This window comes from Netta rufina (assembly GCF_964035555.1).
Source record: "Netta rufina genome assembly, chromosome: Z".
Classification (NCBI taxonomy): Eukaryota; Metazoa; Chordata; class Aves; order Anseriformes; family Anatidae; genus Netta; species Netta rufina.
In genome coordinates this window covers 39,030,618-39,051,193 of record NC_140126.1, presented here as the reverse complement: position 1 = coordinate 39,051,193, position 20,576 = coordinate 39,030,618, and the positions used below count along the sequence as shown (strand labels likewise).

General features: G+C 37.6%; 1 protein-coding gene across 3 annotated transcripts in view; it reads left to right on the top strand.

The window, feature by feature from the left end:
* UBQLN1 (ubiquilin 1) overlaps positions 1–19,862 on the top strand; it is a 28,165-nt gene extending 8,303 nt beyond the window's left edge. Inside the window, exons 2-11 of one of the 3 annotated variants that reach the window (XM_084304722.1) lie at positions 6,063–6,214; positions 9,590–9,705; positions 11,426–11,688; positions 11,849–12,007; positions 12,651–12,894; positions 13,373–13,515; positions 14,452–14,535; positions 16,545–16,660; positions 17,023–17,191; positions 18,680–19,862. In XM_084304722.1, coding sequence (XP_084160848.1) covers positions 6,063–6,214; positions 9,590–9,705; positions 11,426–11,688; positions 11,849–12,007; positions 12,651–12,894; positions 13,373–13,515; positions 14,452–14,535; positions 16,545–16,660; positions 17,023–17,191; positions 18,680–18,832 — 1,599 coding nt within the window. In that variant the 3' untranslated portion in view covers positions 18,833–19,862. Of the gene's footprint in view, positions 1–6,062; positions 6,215–9,589; positions 9,706–11,425; positions 11,689–11,848; positions 12,008–12,650; positions 12,895–13,372; positions 13,516–14,451; positions 14,536–16,544; positions 16,661–17,022; positions 17,192–18,676 lie in introns of all 3 variants that reach the window. The other 2 variants (XM_084304721.1, XM_084304723.1) reach the window with 2 other exon arrangements.
* Positions 19,863–20,576: the final 714 nt, after the last annotated feature.

Below are 20,576 nucleotides of genomic sequence, written 5' to 3'. Positions count from 1 at the left end.
GCAAAAACCTTGAGTGGTAGTCAAGCTGAGAGGTGTAACAGGAGGCCTAACATGACTTGTGGAGCCTGTTTCTGTGAGAGCATGGAACAAAAGAGCAGAGTTTTGTTAGCCGAGCACTGGGCTGAATTTTACTGAAAGTAGTGTGACTTCTGCACATAGTATCATTCAAATTGAGACTGTTAACAAGGACTGCTGTTTATTAAAAAAAAAAAAAAAAGTTAATCCTCTAAATGTAAAAAAATAAAATAAATAAAAAATATTGCTCTCATCCTTTAAAGAAAAATTAATAGAAACAAGGTAAAAGGATAACATAGACCAAGTGCTTCAACATGACTTCAACATCAGCTCTAATTCACCTGATCATCTCCCCTGTTTCCTCGTTGGCTGAGTACTACAGGTTCACAAGCTACTCGACCCTCCTCTATACCATACATGTACAATTTTTCTTTTTTTTCAACCCTTTAATTTCTCCTTTCTTATGTTTTTCGTATCTGTGATCTTTGTTCTACTGTCCCCTCACTGCTCATCCTCTTTCTCTCAAGCTTCTATCTTACTTTGGAAGAGTGAGGCCTTCTACTGCCCACTTACCTACTTAGCATTTCTCCTTGTTATGATTACACAACTACCTTGGAATACAGAAAATTAGTTCTCTACTGCAAAAACACAACTTAGTTTCTCACAACTCTAGTTAAGAAAGCTGTTTATTGGTTTTGTTTTTTATTTCCTCCTTGGGGAAACCAGGACACTCTGTCTAGATGTTAGTCTTGTGTTTCAGTCTGTTCACTGTATTTCTTTATACTGTTTCTTTAACAATGTTGTCTAAAGGTGATGTCACTTTTAACCTTATTTTTATTGTATTTTTACTTTCTATTGTATTTGCAGCACAATGAGCTAGTTTCTGTGAGCGTGATAGGTGTTCGGTATGGTAAGCCATTATTTATTCCTAATATTACACTGAAAGAAAAGCTGTTTTGAACTGAATTTTTGAACAGTAAATCGAGTTGGTTAAAACTATTGTTTGCAGTGCAGCATGCTGATGAAAAGGAAGTCAGCGTGGTAGAACTGCACATAAACACTCATTGCTTCTCGCCAGCTGATGAGACTTCGGACTCCTCCACTCTTGCTTTTCCCAGGTGACGAAGTATTTTAAAGCATTCACTGTAGCTTACTGGCAGTATTACTTAGTTCAGTTGTACAAATAGAAAGTGTACTAAGTCCCAAAGTTTATTTTCTTACATCTGCCTAAGTGTCTCATCATCATCTCATTTCCTTTACTTCCTTTTCTGTTGGTTGTATATGTTTAATGTGAGATATTGAGTTGGTACATACTGGATTGACCCCTGGGAAAATAAAATTGATAGAGTTGCCTTTGCTAGTCACATCTAGGAGCTTCCAGAGTTTACACCTATGGTCTTTCACTACCGTAGTGCTGTAGCACAATATCTGCCAAATGTGATGAGGAGTCCTATCAAAACTGCACAGGCAGGATCTGTGGGAGTAAAGTAATTGCCAGTCCTTTTTCTTGTCTTTACATTGTCTGAATTGAAAGAAACTTTTGTGTTTTCACCTTTATGGTGGGGCAATGGTCTTGTGATTTAGTTACCAGTAGCAGTGAGAGTTGCTTGCGCACAGTGGATGAGAGAAAGTTCTCTGTTCCACCCTCTCTGACTTTATTTCACGGTTCAAACAGTAGCTATGTGCATCATCACAGAGTGGTTTGGGTTGGAAGGGAAGTTAAAGCTCACCCAGTTCCAACCCCTGCCATGAGCAGGGACACCTCCCACCAGCCCAGGCTGCCCAAAGCCCCATCCAGCTTGGCCTTGAACACCTCCAGGGATGGGGCATCCACAGCTTCTCTGGGCAACCTGTGCCAGGGCCTCACCACCCTCTGAGTGAAGAATTTCCTCCTAATATCTAATCTGAATCTGCCCTCTTTTAGTTTAAAACCATTCCCCTTTGTTTTATCACTCTGCTCCCTGACAAGGAGTCCCTCCCCACTTTCCTGTAGGCCCCCTTTAGGCACTGGCAGGCTGCTCTAAGGTCTCCCCAGAGCCTTCTCTTCTCCAGGCTGCACAACTCCAACTCCCTCAGCCTGTCTTCATAGGAGAGGTGCTCCAGCCCTCTAAGTATCCTCATGGCCCTCCTCTGGATCTGCTCTAATAGGTCCATGTCCTCCTTGTGCTGGGGACCCCAGAGCTGAATGCAGTGCTCCAGGTTGGGTCTCACAAGAACACTCAAATGTAGATCTAATCATTTTCTGGTACTGGCAGGGATCAGGTGCTGTTGAAGACTGGCTTATATTAAACCTCCTCCACCCCAAAGCAACACATTAGATGCTGACAATTTAAAAAAAAACAAACAAAACAAAAAACCAAACTTTTGTGTTCAAAATGTTCTGTGAGCCTCCTTTTTCTTCCCTCTGCCTCAGGAGAAAACAGTGTGCTGTTCACTGGCCTGTTTTGCTATTGATGGTATCTTTGATTGTGGAGAGTAATCAGCAGACTCATTTGCAAAATAAATTCCATGTTAACCTATTTTTTTTCAGTGTTTTTCTTTTGTGAGTGAAATGTCAAAGAAAGCTCAGTCCTGCTTGGAATCTCTTAGTACCTTCTCATTCGTTTCAGGAATCTTAAGATGGTGCTGAATCCATGTGAAACTGATTAAAAAACAAAGACTTGACTTCATCTTTTCTATCCCCCCACCCTGCTACTGGGCTATTAATGTCAGTAGGCCATGGTTAACTGAAATGGGCTCAGTACTCAGGATAGATGCGTTATCCTGGCTGGAAAGGTGATCCCTTGTGATTTTTTGATCATGCACATACATTGCGGTAGAGGTTCCTTTGTTGTCCTGGTACACTGGCTTTTGCATTCATGTCTTACAGTAATGTTTTTGCAGGTCATCTAATCAGCTTCACATGATAGTAGGGAAAAGGATGTGTATAGCCTTTGATGCCTATATACCAGTAATATTAGATACTCTGTGGTTTTAGTCTATAAAAGGCGTCTTGTTTCCTTGACCTCGTGGGTGAATAGCTGCTTCTAGAAACAGGTGACAGGGCATGGTTTAAGATAAAGTAATATAAATACCATTTATACTACGGCATCAGCTTTCTGATGGTAGTTAATCACAGAATCACAGAATTTCTAGGTTGGAAGAGACCTCTAGATCATCAAGTCCAACCTCTGACCTAACGCTAACAGTCCCCACTAAACCATTTCCCTAAGCTCTACATCTAAACATCTTTTGAAGACTTCCAGGGATGGTGACTCCACCACTTCCCTGGGCAGCCTGTTCCAATGCCTCACAACCCTTTCAGTAAAGAAGTTCTTCCTAACATCTAACCTAAAACTCCCCTGGCTCAACTTAAGCCCATTCCCCCTCGTCCTGTCACCAGGCACGTGGGAGAACAGACCAACCCCCACCTCGCTACAGCCTCCCTTGAGGTACCTGTAGAGAGCAATAAGGTCGCCCCTGAGCCTCCTCTTCTCCAGGCTGAACAAGCCCAGCTCCCTCAGCCACTCCTCGTAGGACTTGTTCTCCAGGCCCCTCACCAGCTTCGTCGCCCTTCTCTGCACCCGCTCAAGCACCTCCATGTCCTTCTTGTAGCGAGGGGCCCAAAACTGAACACAGTGCTCGAGGTGCGGCCTCACCAGAGCCGAGTACAGGGGGACGATCACCTCCCTAGCCCTGCTGGTCACACTGTTCCTGATACAAGCCAGGATGCCGTTGGCCTTCTTGGCCACCTGAGCACACTGCTGGCTCATATTCAGCCGACTATCCACCATCACTCCCAGGTCCTTCTCTGCCTGGCAGCTTTCCAACCACTCCTCTCCCAGCCTGTAGCTCCGCTTGGGGTTATTGCGCCCCAGGTGCAGGACCCGGCACTTGGCCTTGTTGAACTTCGTGCAGCTGACCTCAGCCCATCGGTGCAGCCTGTCCAGATCCTCCTGCAGAGCTTAAGTTGTGGATCTCCCTGTTACAGCATCTTGTGAACATATGATAGTAAATGGGTTTAGGTAATGACGTTGTTCTTTGGTCTGGCATAATATCTTTATTCTTCTGCATTATCTTTGTACCAAACTTAAAGTATTTCTGCAGTTTTTATGTTGCTCTGGAATGTGTGCTCTCAGGACTAATTAACCAAAAGAATGCAGAATAGGAAGCAACTGCCTACATCGTTGCTCTGCAGAAAAGGGCCCGGAGTTTATACCTGTTAAATAGTCAGCACTGCTATTTTTACGTATGGGTTTCTTTTTCTTACAAATGGAAATACAGCTTGCAAGATGTGGAGTTCATCCTGTTATCCTAGCAAGGGTGGATAAGAATGCATGTGGAATATTGTGACCACTTTCGAGTCTTACCCATACAATATGACTGGATTTGAAAATTCAGAGTGGTGAGAATTATTGGATTAGAAAACACTGCCCTTAAGGAAAAGTTCTTAGGAGAAGAACAGTTTGTTTGCATTGGCCGTGGTGGGCAGGACAATGAAGAAACAGGAGAGTGAAGCACTGGAGTAGGTTTCTTGGAAGAAAGACAGAGTCTGTCGCTGGGGGCCTCTGAGAAGAGGCTAGATAAACATGCCAGTAATGGTTCAGGTAAGTGACCCAGTTGGGAAGAAATGGACTGGAATTTTGTGGAGTACTTGCAAGTCTAAATATTACCAGCGTGAAATCTGACTTAAAGGTTGTTTTAATAAGAACCAGAACTAACTGTGTGAACAGATGTAAATAACCAAGGAGTACCTCCTATCCATATACAGAGGCCTTTTATCTCTATTGTGTCTCAGCCTTTTTTTTTTTTTCTTTGCATCTGTTTTTTCTCTTCCTTTACAATAAAACCTTTCAATTAGAGACTCTCTTTCAAAGTATAATGCTCTGGGATTTTTTTTCCAGTCATGCCAGTTATAAAATGCAATTTATATCTTATTGCAAGATTAATATTTGTATTTTCTGTAGCAGTGAGAATTCCTAGAATGCTTGGAAATTTTCATTTCAAGTAGTGTGGTCAATTTAAATTTAAAATGTTAAATAGGGTGACCTCGTGGAGGTCTTCCTAACTGCCTAGGATACCTTTATAATAATTAGCCTACTGACTAGTGTTTAAGAATTTGCCAGGCTTTGCTATAATAGTCATTCCTTAATGTTTTTTTTTCCTGGGTATTTTCCACTTTACCTTTTGTGATTTTTCTTTTTCTTTCTGTGAGAATGCTTTTCTCTAGAAAAGTAAAATCTAAGTCAGAACTCAGCCAAAGCATGCCATGGTTATTACTGGTTAAGAAGGCAGGGAGGCATACAGTGGCTTTCCATGTTCAGTGGTGTTGAGGAGGTTCCAGGTCAGCTGAGGTATATGGTCATTCACTATGGCCTGGGCTGGAACTCTAATTCATGTGGCTACGTCATTCAACAATGAGAAAGCATTGTCACCTGAGAAGTATCTTTTACCTGTGTGGAAAGTGTGCTGGTTTTGGTTTGTGAAAGGCATCAAAACTGTCTGAGGAGAGAGTGCTTCTTCGGTTAGTTCCAGTGAAAGTGCAGACAGATTCATTCTGTTGTAACTTTGTATCCTCAGTCTGTCAGCAAATACGTGTATCTAAAGAAAATTGTGTAAGTATATATTAGTTTATGTATGCTGCTATGTAATTAAAGATGTGATTATATAAAACTACCTATAGGCATGTGTGTGGTACGTATCAGTAGTATGTACTAGTATACATTGTCATGGATGTGTGCCTGTTTGAAGGCACAACAGAGTGACTTTAAGTGGAATCAGATTTTTTGTTATTGTCAGCTATATAACTAGCGGTCTGTGAAACACTAACTGTGAAACACTTTCATCTTTATTACATGGAAGAGGAATGAGTTGGTTGCCTTTCTTTGGAAAAAAAAAGGTTGAGTGAACTTAAGGAAGTGTTTCTTGATTGTGTGAATCAGAACATGTAGAACAAGTGCATTAATACGATAAACTTGAACAAAGTAGCTTGTCCTTTAAATTACTAAGAAATTTAGCACTTTGGTATTCAGTTATGTAACTGTAATTTTTTTTTTTTTTTTTTTTAGTTTAAGGAAGAAATCTCTAAGCGTTTCAAGTCCCACACCGATCAGCTTGTATTGATATTTGCTGGAAAAATTTTAAAAGATCAAGATACTTTGACTCAGCATGGGATTCATGATGGACTTACCGTTCACCTGGTTATCAAAACACAAAACAGGTAACTGGCTATTGATAAACAGACTTCTATTTACCTTTAGGACGTAAAAATATTCTTAATTCTTGATCCGACAGCTTTCTGTGTGGCAAAACTAGATTTCACTAAACCACTCAAGTCAGCTTCTTTGTCACAGTTGGCGCAAAATAAGTGTGAAGTTACAATGTTCTTTTCTCAGGCTTGTGTTGTATTTTGATTGAATTTGTGTTTCTAAATTCAAGTCTTTTTGCTTTAGTTTTTTAACTTTGGTATTATTGCCAAGTGTTGGCTGCATTTTTGCTCTGTAGTTCTCTTAGATATCATGTTTAACTGACTGTAAGTGTCTGTTGTGCACCTTTCACACTTAAAAAAAAAAAAAAAAAAAAGTGGTTAATTCTTACTGCTTTGGTAAAACAGGGAAATAAAATTCTTGAGAGCGAGCTACCTTTAATGGAACTAATTTATCTGGATGAGCAGACAGACTTCGCTTGAGATGTTTTGTTTTGGTGAGACTACTTCTAAATGATCGTGAGAAAGATGCATCAAGTTGAGCTGGCTCCCTTGTCTGTAGTGAGGATCATCTGTGGGAAAAGATCAGATGTTGGAGGAAGGAGCGTGAGACTAGTAAGGAGAGAAAAGAAGTATGCTTACACTTTGTAGGCCTCACCAGGTCAAAGGCATTTTCATTACATTCAGGCACCTGTCAAAAGTGATGGCTGAAAGTAAGGTCTCATGACCATCTCAATATTGTATTCAGTATCAGCCAATACTGTAATTTTGTGCTCCATGTACCTGAACTAGCATTCTACTGTTGTTGTGACTTTTTTTTTTTAACTGGGCTCTTGAGTGTGGTTTCATAAGAGGCTTCATTTGAGAGGTTTCATGAACCCATAGTTAGTGAAACCAGGATTCCTTTAATTGCCAGCACAGTGGGAATCCTCTTTGACGTAGTTCGGGATGATGTTATACCTTCTCATTCTTCTTACCGAAATACTTGTTTTTTTGCTTTACTCCAAAGCAAGACCCTTATACCTGCCAGTGTGGCCTGGCAAGTGCTGATTTTCAGCCATGAGTATCAGAACTGAATCGCTTCAAACCATTTCACACATGCCATATACCTTTCTCTCAACTGTTACTGCTACTGTTGATGCCATATACCTGAACAAACAAAAGTTCTCCTCCAAAACTAGATCTCAAAAAGATCATCTTTTCTATTGTAAACAACATTGCACGTGTAGCTTTCAAGTAGGAATCCTCACATATATTTTTCAACCAGGATTGGTTACAGGTATTTTATTGAAAAGTGCTAGTGTTTACAGAAAATATTTAAACTTTTTTTTTTTTTTAAATAATACAGGCTTCCAGTATAGTCTTCTAATTTAGCCAATACAGCTTCAAAGTAGCAGTGATTATTAATGGGTAGTGAAGATGCTCTGAAGTTCTGAATGTTACAAGCAAACACCGTTTTAGGTGCTGACAAGAGGAAACATCATGGTAAAGCAGATTTAAAAGATGTGTGCTTTCAAGGATTTTCAGTCAAAGGCTTGAGGCTGAAAGACTTGATACCTAAAGCACTATCTTGAGGGTGTATACCCCCAATTTCAAAACAGAAGCACGCTGAAATGAAGTTTTCAGTCTTGTCCAATTTTCTCTCCTGCTTTGAGATCTCTTGACAGTTACGTGGAGAGGTACATTTATTTCTCCAAATAGCTCCTCAGTTGAAGAACCAAAGAAGATATTGTTTATTTTTTTACCTTTTGCTTACAGAGAAAAGATTTGTGTGTTTTCTTGAACAAATGAAACCAAATAGCTTCATTAGAAAGTTCATACTCACTGTTACCAATTTTGCAGTTTATGATCTTCATCACTGAAGTTACAGCTGCTTGGCTGATGGTAGTAATCTTGTGTTAAAAGTTGGTGGTTGCTGTTAATGCTTGTTCTTCTCAGGAGCCCAGAATTTCACCCACCTTATGTCAAAGCCAAGTATTCAGGTATTGCCTTTCCCAGATCATTAGCTTGTTATCTGGAAAGTTCCCTCTAGAGTGAGTTTTCATTCAGCAGATTGTGTGTGTGTTTTGGTGGACCTAAAAGTCTATTTTTTGAGTGCAAATTAAAACAGGCAAAACTGAATTCATAGGAGTGATTATGGACTTAATGAACTGTTAGATCTTGTGGACCCAGATTAATTTTCTTTCATAATTGGAATATCAATAGGAACTTGAATGAGGTTATTAGGTCCCATATCACCTGGAACATTCATGACTCGGCATGCTATGTTTTATTTGCCATTTACAAGAATGCTGGTCAAAATCAGCAGGATATAGTAGCAGGTGGGGTATTTATACTGTCATGTTGATGACTTGCAAAATGTTTCATTTTCCCCTTGGGTTCTTTCAGATGTGACATTTAGCTGGAATCAGAGCTCTTAAACATTCTAGGGAGGCCTCTGGACCTGAGTCATCTCTCAGCCTTGGGGGGGGTGGGGAGAAGGATGTTTTTTATTTTTGAATTTTGTTCTGTCTTTGCTTTATTGAAACAAGAATAGAATTTTATTGTACCAGAAAGGCACTGAGATGAGCTGAACTGTAAAATTTAACATAATGTAATCCTCATATCTTTGTGTGAGATTTGAGTGAATAGTTTCTTGGAGTTATTTTACACTGTGATTTTTAATAAGTACAGTTATTTATCAAATCGTTTGAACCAGATAGGGAAACTGATTTGTGCTTGAAACTAGCCTCATTTCTTTGTGTAGATGGCAAGTTTGCTTTAAATGAGCTCAGTTCCGTAATCTCTTTCACCCCATGGCAGCACCTAAACATATGCCTCTGCTATAGACAGGTGTGATGAATATATGAATTGGGCAGCTGTTTTTACCCTGTTCTGAGTCTGAAACTTTATTGAGGTTCTGATATTTGTCTTGTAATGAAATAAAACACTAATTGAATTTCACATTTTGTAAGGCATCCTATTAAATATGTGACATGGAATAAATTAGATTTTGCTAGTCTTTATTTCTTTAAGCCCCAGGCATGTAATTGGTACTGTCTGAGGGCTAGTGTTATTGCAGAATAAGGCCGAGGATTCCTGAAGCAAGGTAAGGACTGAGAAAGCAATATGTTGTTGGGTGTCCCAGGCATTGCATAAGAAGGTGGTAACGGCTGCAGAGGGGCAAAGGCCCATCCATTTTCATAATGTTAGAAACTACTGTTGTGAAGAACAGATGATGTTGCTGATGTCTGAGAAGGGTTTGTTATAGGAAGCCATCTAGAGATCTGTGATTTCTGAGAAGTTATCAGAGTGAAATTTAAGATTCTCAAGTATGATGATGCTATTCCTGTATTTAATGACCTTATTTAAATAATCTTGCTAAACTTGTTATTTTAAAATTTCTTTTAGATCACAAGACCACACAGCTCAACAAACAAATACCGCTGGCAGTACTGCTACCACATCAACATCAAGCAGTAGTACCTCAACAACAGCTTCAACAAACAGTAACCCTTTTGGCTTAGGTAAGAATGTTTTGTTAGGTATCATGGTAGGTATCTTCCCTTGGATTCAGATAATTGTCACTGAAACTTTATTCTATAGTAAACAGGACTTAAAAAACACAAACAAAAACAAGCAAACAAAAAAAACAAATATCTATGATGTGTGGGTTGTAGATGGGGTTGTAGACATGGGTTGTTTCACCTTCAGTAGTAAGGACCCACTGATGTTGTTTGCTGGCATTATGGGTATTGAAACTTTTTCCAGTGCATCTGTTGTATCTTGTATCTATTACGTGAAGCTAAGATCTGGAACAGAAGCAGGAAAATCCTGCTAAATTTATAATTAATCATTTGTTAGTTTCAATCTTCTCTTTCAAGAAAAAAGACTGCAGTCTGATTTTAAAAATACTGTGTATTTCTGTAATATTTTTTTCATGCTTTTACATCTTATGCTTTTTAAACAAACCAGAATTGAAAAAGCTGTTAGGCCAAGTGCTTTTTAGGTGTAAACAGTTCTTTAGACTAGTATCTTCTAAAAATGTGGATTTTCTGTTCAGACTCAGCAAAGGAGGAAAATGAAAAGTTCTTGGTGCAGCAGTAAAAAGAAGTGCCCTACTTTTAATTAGAATAGGGAATACGTGTCATATTAGGAGTGTTATAAATCGCTCAGTCCCAAAATAGGATTATAATCAAAGTTTACAATTTATTAAAGGAATAGAGGTAAGCAAACAGCGCTGGGTGCGTCAGGAGTCTCCGCTCCACCTAGACACACACCAGTTACATCAAGTAGCTGATTTTTATGCTCCTAGGCTAACACATATTCATTACTACTTTTTTTTTTTTTTTAAAAAAAAAGGGCTATTATAATTATCTTCCAGGATCCAAACCCTCCTACTGGAGCATGCGCATCAGTCTCCGGTGGTCCCCCTGGGGATCTCTGGGGATCTTTCATGCTGAAGGCTCGTAGTCTTCCTCTCAGTTTTTTTTTCTTGTCCTTCCCCTTTGTACTCCTTGGCAGCATGTCAAAAGTTTACACAGTGTCCCCTGCAAGTTTTGTCTTCTAGCCGTCCTTCAGCTTCTTTCTTTCTTCTCCTTAATCTCCTGGCCACCTGGGCAGATATCAGGGACTTGCATAGTGTCCCATTCAGAAGCCATAACAGTTACTAGTTGTTAGCAGTTGTTCTGAAACCCCCAGACATCAGAGACTTCAAAGAAAGAACATACAAATACAAATAGCTCTCTATTGACACTTCACGTGTTAAAATATTCCTTTGCAAGGTACAAGAACTATATACATTAACCATTCTGTTTTTCTTAGACTTGTGGTTATACAAGGGTATGTAAGACAGAAGGTCACATTCATCATACCATGCGGCCCCAGCACTGTTCCATATTGACACGAATCAGATGAACGTATCTCACAGGAGGTCTCTTGGTTATATTGTAAACAAGAGGAGATGAATAAATGATTATTAGAAATGCACTGGAACATGTTAGAGGGGAAAACTCCAAAGGCCTCTAACAAGTTATATTTCAATGCAATTTGAACATTTTTTCAGGTGTCTTGTTATTTAAAGAAGCAAATTAAGTGGATGACTTCATCAGGCTCATGAAGATGGACTATTGCATTTATTTTGAAGTGTGGGATATGTTCAAGTATTTTGCATTTTGAAAGAACATGGTTGTGTTTAAAAGTATACCAGAAACTGAAAGCTCAGTTACATTTTTTCCTCCCCTAAAGGTGGCCTTGGAGGTTTGGCAGGTCTGAGTACCCTGGGTTTAAATACATCAAACTTTTCAGAGTTGCAAAGTCAGATGCAGCGGCAACTTATGTCCAACCCAGAAATGATGGTTCAGATAATGGAAAACCCATTCGTTCAGAGCATGCTTTCAAATCCTGACTTGATGAGGCAGTTAATTATGGCTAACCCTCAAATGCAGCAACTGATACAGAGAAATCCGGAGATCAGTCATATGCTGAATAATCCAGATATAATGCGACAGGTATGTAGAAAGATCTCTGTAAGTTCATGACGTTTCATTATTGTGTAACTGAATGACATAGCAAGAATAGATATTAGTAACTGAGATACTGCCAAATGCTGACGTTTTCACTTTAGAATGGATTTCTTATTAATACAGATTAAACGTTCCACTTCCTTAGACACTAGAACTTGCTAGAAACCCTGCAATGATGCAGGAAATGATGCGAAACCAAGACCGAGCCTTGAGCAACCTTGAAAGTATACCAGGTGGATACAATGCTTTGCGACGTATGTACACAGATATTCAGGAGCCAATGTTGAATGCAGCACAGGAACAGGTGAGAAAAGATTACAAATGCCTCTGAGGGAAAATATTTTTCCAAAATGAAAGAATATAAACAATGTAACTTTTCAAGTGTGTACTTGGCAAAGCATTTCTATAAGCTTGAATTCACTATGTAGCATCTTCTCTCTTCAGAGGAAAGATGTTCACAAATTCCGTGCCTTTCTGAAACTGAAGAAATACAGATAAAGTTTTGTGGGTCCAAGAAGCTATTTTAAAGTTAATGAATTTCTATGTTAAGTTACTACAAAAATCAAAATTGCTTTACTTCTTTGACTTGTAAAATTATGAGGTCTAGGAAAACTGTAATGGCCTGTTTAGTGACTTGGAACCTAAGATGAAGTTGGAAGCTGCTATACAGGAGGTGGTCTTACTGTGATCAAAATACTAGTGTAGTAGAAACACTGCTTTCTGAAAGAAATGGGATTTTCTTTTTTTTTTTTGAGATGCTCGCGTTTCTTAATGTTGGAGTCTTAAGAGTACTTACAATGAGTTACTTTAGGTTGGTGAGTATAACCAGTCAACAGCCATCAACATGTATCTTCATGTTTATATTTGGAAAGGTAACCTGCCATTTATAGTGGACTTTAAACAGTTGGCTTTTGTAGATGATATGTTTGCTTTTCCTTCCTCTGTAGTTTGGAGGTAACCCATTTGCTTCTTTAGTAAGCAATGCATCATCAGGAGGGGACAGTCAGCCATCTCGTACAGAAAATAGAGATCCTTTACCAAATCCCTGGGCTCCTCAGTCCAGTTCTCAGAGTTCCACAACAAATACCAGCAACAGCGGTGAGAGTGGTGGCAGTAGTACTGTTGGAAATAGCAACTCTGGCAGTACGGGACAGAGCTCAACTATACCAAATTTGGGACCTGGATTAGGAGGTGTGTCTATTATTGTAGTTATATATATTTACAAATACTGCAGAATTTGCTGGAATGATACTTTTATTAGAAAGATTTGGATTTAAAGTTTTTATTACAGTTTGTTTTAGTAGAACATTTGACTAGTGTCAAAGTCCTCTGTACAAAAACAAACATGAAAAGTAAACTAAGAGTGATAATACATGGGTATTGCTTTAAAATAACAAAGGTGGGGAATCTTTAGATGAGTGATAGTATTTTTCTTGTTTGGAGACAAACAGGAAAACAGTTAATAATTTAAATGCCTGGTGGGACTGCTTGTTGGATGCAGCCTTTTTCTTAACATATTTCTAGTATGCATCTGTGTAAGCAAAACCACACAGAGTTACATTTCAGTGATTAAAACTTGTAGAAATCAAGTGGTTGATTCTTGGTTTTAATTAGTCTAATTCATTTGATATGGTGCTTACAAAAGTGTCCTTGTACTTTTTTTTTTAAGCTGGTATGTTCAACACACCAGGAATGCAGAGCTTATTACAGCAGATAACAGAAAACCCACAACTGATGCAGAACATGTTGTCTGCACCCTATATGAGAAGCATGATGCAGTCATTAAGCCAGAATCCTGATCTTGCAGTACAGGTAAATGCATCTCAGATAGTAACGCATGCATTTAAGTTTCTTTTTTTCTTTTTTTTCCCAGTTGAATCTGTGATAGGTATGTATTGACCAGATTCAGTAACTGTCTGCAGTGAATGGCACAGTTCTTGAAGTATGTCAATGCCTAGCTCAATGAAATTATTACCTGGTTACCTTTAACAATCCGTCGCAGTGAGTTCCTTGAATTTGTAGTAGAAATCTGCAGACATTCTTTTGAAGTAACTTGTAAGTTTGTGTATGTTGTGTACAGCCCTAAACTTGTGACCTTGCTTAAGAGACAGTTAAATAAAACAAATTAAGGAGTTACAGGAGATAGATCTGCTAGCAAATAAATACCAGCACTAGGCTGAGAGAAGTGAAGGGGAGGTGTTGATGCCAGTTTTAGGTGTTATTCTGGTTTTATTTTCTTACCTGTGACTGTTGCTTGCTATAGAAGTACAGATACTGCTGTTCTGTGAATGGTACAGAAGTGCTTCCAAACTTTACTTTGAGCAATAATATCCAAAGTCAAATGCTGAACTCACAGAACAGAAATCACTTTACTTAAGAAATACTGGCTTGGAAAATATGCCTGACTTTGTGCAGATGATGTTTACAGAGAAACTGTGGCATTTAAATATGTAGTGGACATGAGCAGAAAAGGATTGTCTTGTGGTAAAAGTTAGGTTGTCTTGCCAAGTATTTGGCAGTATTTTTGCTTAAAAAGATTAAATAAAGAATAATACAAATCCCTACGTTGTTTTCATGTTGGTGGTTTATAATGAATTCTGGTCAAAGTAGTAGCAGATGATTTTTCTGTGAGGTCATTTTCATAGATGATTACCATCCTCTCTGTGATTTATATGTGGTAAGTAATTGTCTTAAAGCCTACTGGTTTCTACTGTTTGGTCTTTAATGTTAAACATTTTTGTCCCGTAGATGATGTTGAATAATCCTTTATTTGCTGGAAATCCTCAGCTTCAGGAACAAATGAGACAACAGCTTCCTACTTTCCTTCAGCAAGTAAGATGAGATACTTGTTAATAATAAATGTCACAACTCAGTGGGTGATTTTTTTCAGTAAGCTGTTGTCCTTTCTTATTTGGCTAAAAGACTGTTACATATATTCTCTAGACACTACATTTGTCCCATATTAGTTTATCCCTGTGAATTGGAGTAAATAAATGCATATTGCTAAGATCTTACTGCAAGCAGGCAGTGTTATGAGTCAAATTAAGACACATGTGAATTACAGTAGCAAGTTCAGTGCTCAGAAGAAACTAGTTAAATTGTTTTAACTACATGAATGGTTGTGATGTTTCATGATGTCACTATGTTGTGATGACTCAGTATGTGAGAAGCTAATACCACGCTTATATTTTGAAATCCACAAATAAATGCTAGTTAGCGAAGACACAGCAGGAATCATTTCTATGATTCTGTGATTTCTGTTCCTTTGATCTCTCTTTACATCAGTATCCACACCATGTTCACAGTGTAGATACAGCCGCTTCTTAGTTCTCACTATGTTGTGTCAGATGATGGATAGCATTAGCAGATGAACTAAACTGAAAAAATATCTGTGTTAATCTCAGAATGTTGACAATATTGCAGTTTGTACTTCCTCACTTGCCTGTTGGCATTATATGATGGGGCTGGGGGACAGTAACCATAAAATGTTCCTGAGTGTAATGGAAACACATCTTTTGCAGTAATGGGCAATTACCTGCAAAACTAGGAAAACTCATCTGTGAGATACTCCACTGGCAGCTTTTATGAGTCTTAACAAGAATTGCTGCTCAACGTCTGAAATTAGTAACACTAGTAGAGATATGATCACCTAAGTGTTCTGAAAATCATCGGGACACCATTTTCTGTATAAACAACTCCTGAATATTGGACAGTAATTCACAGTTTATAGATTGTTTTCTTACAGTGATTGCAGCAACTTACTTTGGGGGACCCAGAATGTTTTTAAAGACTTGGGTAGACTTTGCCAGCTATATGCTTAGTTATTCTCTGACTTCTAGCTATCACGAATATAAAAATCCAAGAGAGGAATGCAGGGTGTTAATAGATGGCTGTGTCTTGTTACACACCCATATTCCAGACAGATTTGCTGCAATTCTGCCCTGGACCAGAGGAATTTTGACCGTAATATGTGCAGTTATTTGTTAATCTAAAATGTTTTTGCAGCAGAAGGAATTTGGTCTAGTTGCCAAGTGAAGGCTGCTAAGATTAATCAGCCTGTCTGCTGTTTGAATTAAGTCTTCGTACTAAGACTGCGTCACTTGTGACTGAAACAAATAGCTTTTTACTTGTGGGTGGCATCTCTAAGCAGAGGTGAGCATAAGCTCACAGTTTTAAATTTTTATCTAAAGTAGGCTGGTTTCTAGACATTTCAGAAATCAAAAGGAATTGCATTTTATATCATCTGTGGATGTGAAAGTCACTTCTTAGTTGAAGTCACAGTAGAGTGAGGGCTCTTTAATGCTGTGCATTTGGTTGCTGGTTTATTTTGTACTGTATGTATTTATATTTCTACAGTCGGCAAGGTCATTAAAAGTATCAACACATGCACAAGCTATCATGATCTTATTGCTGTGGTCTGAATTTAGCTAGGAAAGGGAAATACATCTTTTTATTAGATATCTTTTTGCTGAGTTTCATTGTATTCGGTATTGTTGCTCACCAGTAGTATGAAACAGAGATTAACCCTAGAATTATGATGGACAAATACAATCGTATGGGCTTCAAAGGTGATAGTCTGCTAGAAGTAACGAAAAATACTTTTCATGGTGTACTCCTTATTTGGAAGACTTTGCCCATCTCTAGAGAGTTCATCGATGACCTTCAGTGGAAGTTCTACCAAAAAAATGATAATGTACCTGAAGGATTTCATGTAAATATTCAAATTTCAAGTTGAAAAACAACTGTGGAAAGAATGTCAGATTCTATAAAACATCTGTGATCAAAAAATAACATTGAACATGTGTATATGATTCAATTACAAGTTTCCCTTCTTTTCTTAGATGCAGAATCCTGACACATTATCAGCTATGTCAAACCCTAGAGCAATGCAGGCTTTGCTACAGATTCAGCAGGGCTTGCAGACACTAGCAACAGAAGCACCAGGACTTATACCCGGGTGAGAATTGGTCTTACAAGTTTAGACAAGAACTCCTCTTTTGTACTGTATTGTTCCTTCTTTTTACATGTAGAGAGTCTTTATATTATAAAGACTTTTGTTTTGCCTTTTTTTTTATTTTTTTTTTTATTTTTAGTTTAGTTTCACTAGACTTGTTTTGGAATCTTTTCATGATTTTGTATGCAGTGCATTTTTAAACAGTGATGGCTATGGTCTTTGTCTTAGTATGCTACTTAAATTGTTAGCCACTCTATATTTGGCAGTATTTTTACTTGGTTATTAAGTTTAGGATCAGAAGAGACATTATAATTATGCTTGTGTTTATTATTCAAGTGAGGTATTTCTTTCTGTCATTTGTGCAGATTTAATCCTGGTTTAGGTGGACTGGGAAGCACAGGAGCTCCTACAGGGTCCACTGTTTCTAGTTCTGTTCCCAGTGAAAATACAAGTCCAGCATCAGGATCTACTGAACCCAGTCACCAGCAGTTTGTTCAACAGATGTTGCAGGCACTTGCTGGTGCAAATGCTCAGGTAATGTAGATCACTATATTCTTTTTTTTTTTTTTATTATTATTGATTATATCATTTTTCACTTTAAACCACCAAAAAGAAGTCTGAGAATTGAAAGAAGAGCTCAGAATAATTATGGCCAAAAGAAAGCAGAAGTGGCTTAAAAGTGGTGTTGCAGCTGTGCAAGTAAATAGTTGAAAAACATCAAATTTGAGTAAAAGTGTCCTCTGAACAGGATTTTTTTTTTTTTTTTTTTAATGCTCATCTTCATAGCCCTGAATTTCTAAAATGCCTGGAAAGATGCAAATTGAGGTGGTGAGGTTCATTGACAAACGAAAGGTGGGCTCAGGAAAGAGCTTAAGCTTGATGAAAACAATCATCTGTGCTTTTTGTTGTTACTCTGCAGCTGTGACTAAGTCTCTGTCGTAGGCTTTGGAATAGCCACACTTCATTTTTTTGGGGCCTGAATTTGTTGTATGCTTCATGGACATCCTGCACGTCCAGGCTGCAGTGTACCTTGTTACGCTGTCATGTGCTAGGCTACTGATGGAGTATTCTGCTTAGTTGTGTTTAGGGAAGCAGGTGGTGGCAGAGATGGTGCCAGTGAGGTGAATTCTTAAGTGTCAGGTTATGTCTTTACTTTGTACTGGTTTGGAGCCATTACTGGTAGTAATTTCTTCATGGATGAAATTGTTGAATTTGAACAAAAATACAATTAGCATTAGTTGCAAAAATTTTGTTTAATATCTAAATTCTCATTGATTACAAAAACTGTCTTGGTATTAATCCAGCATGTTATTTTCATATATTTTTTCTAACTGAAAAATGCCTTTGAATTGAATTAGAAGAATTTTGCCACATGCACAGGATCAGTTTATAAAAGCTGTCAGCTTGCTTTATGCTGAAGCTTTCTAATAGTTAAAATTCTGGTAACTTTAATCAACAAATACTTGTAACGTTAAAAGAGTTGATTTTTATACCAAGCAAAGAAAGCCTAATGCATTCACCATTGCCAGCAGCATTATCATTAAAATCTTGCTGTCCAACATTGCTATATTGAACTGTTTAAAAAAAACACAACAAAACTATATATATCTTGTGTATGTGTGTGTATATGTATGTATATTATCTATATATAGTACGTATATATAGCTACATATATGCATATATATTACACAGTATATAATATGCATATAATTGGTATCTGTAGCTAATATTAAGAAATTATTCTTAGGATATAAATTTACCAGATTTAATTGTATTCCATTTTTATCAAACAAGCAGCTTTTCCTGTAGTTCAAGAATGTCATTTAAGTGTAGATACTCTTCACAAATACAGTATAATTCAATAGAGAGTTGAACTTCTGTCATATTCTAGTTTCAGGAACGTGAAAAGGTTTAGGCTGATCTTAGTAAGACAGGGGAAATTGCATGACCAACTATGCTTAAATCATGTACTTTGCCAAATACGTATTATGGTTTTATAGCTTAAAATTTTGTTCTTAGCAGTTACAAAATCCAGAAGTTAGATTTCAGCAACAACTGGAGCAGCTGAGTGCAATGGGCTTTTTGAACCGTGAAGCAAACTTGCAAGCACTAATAGCAACGGGAGGCGACATCAATGCAGCTATTGAAAGGCTCCTGGGCTCTCAGCCTTCATAGCAGTGTTTCTTTAACTTGAAAAAATGTAATTTATTTTTGATAACAGCTCTTAAATCTTTAAAATACTTGCTTTATTTCATTCTGACTCTTGGGATTGTCTCGTTATAACTAAAATCAGTCTGATGCATTTTAAGGTGGAGTGCAGTAGTTTACTTCAAATAATGGGGATCAATGAATTTTCCCTCAGTTGTTGCATGCATCACACTTCTTTCGTTTTGCATTATTTGTGATTTTTTGAAACAATATCAGCTTTCGCAGTTGGGTGAACAGGTTTTGTCTCACCTGCAACTGGCCAATTTATTTACTACTTAAACATTAGCCTTCAGTAGTAATTTATGTAGAATACAAATTTAAAAGGAAACAAATTAAAGCTATAATTTGTGGGTACCAATACTGCTTATTGTGATTTCAGCATGTACTTTTTGCTAGCAAAATGCTGTAAGATTTATACCACTTGAGTAATCTACCATTTTTGCTTTAATTTGTATAAAGTATAAACACAGTATATAAAATGGAAACAGCTCATTTCTAGAATTTACACATTGCAATATAATGAAATTATAAGTAACCAAAAAAGCCAGAAAAAAAGTCACAAGACATGTTTTCGGTGTAGAATCTTTCAGCCTATTTGGTAACCATCTCAGCAAAAAAAAAGCTTAAGCAAGTTCGTTTAAAATATACTAGAAGTACTGTTCTGGTTATCTCTTTAAATCTAACTGTACAGAAACTTGGATTGTAACATTGTCTCAATATTCCTGAAGATTAACTGTAAATTACTTCAATCATTGTGCAAATTTAAGGAGTACTGCCCTGTGCTCTCAAACTGCTTCTAAGGCTTTTGGGTTTGTTCCACTGAGATCTTAACATGTATTGATTTGCAATTGGCAACATTAGTTTTTCACAGTCATGTGATACTCGAATTGCTTTTAAACACCATGTAAAAATACTGTATATCTTTTGAGTTTTTTTTGGTAGTTACCTCTGTTGTGCACAGGTAATAAATAAATTAAAAAATCTTTAAGCATCTTGCCTCTGTGTGTTTGCATTGGATGATTTAGAATTCAGGATGACTGACTACCTTAATAGCTGGCCTTTGACCGTAAACTGTGAATATTTACCAATTTGGGGCTGGGATTTGTAAAGAACTCTCGGAGTATGAAGTGGAAGGAAGAGGCTAAGGGGAATATGATACTGGAGACTACTACTTTAGATGTAGTGGGGATTATGGAATAAAATATGCTGTTGGGTGTTACTGAATAGGATTTGCTTTAGTTGTAGATATTCTCAGTGAATTCCCATATTGCTTTTTAAACTTGACTTGAATGGTCTTTGGATGGTAAGTAAAAATTCAGCTTGCTTAAAAATCATGGCTTGCAAATGGCTTAAAACCAGTTTTAACTCAAAGGTGTTAACCAGTTTAATGAAACAAAACTGTAACAGGATATAAAAGAGAAAAGTTGACCGAAGTGTGAAAATCTAAAACTTTTAACAACTTAAAACTTCCAGCAAAGCAGTTTTGTTGGCAGTAACTGAATTGTATTCTTCACACATAAGAGTTCACTGTCCAGTAACCTTGTCTCTTATTTTGCCAGTAAGTAGATTGATAAAATAATGCTGATGCATGCTACTGGGAAAAGTTCAAGAAAGTCTCTTGGTTGGCTGGCCTGTGCCTCTGGATCAAAGTCTCAGATCCAGCAGCACAGAGTAGTAAATAAGTAAATAGATTAAAATAGAATATCCTGGT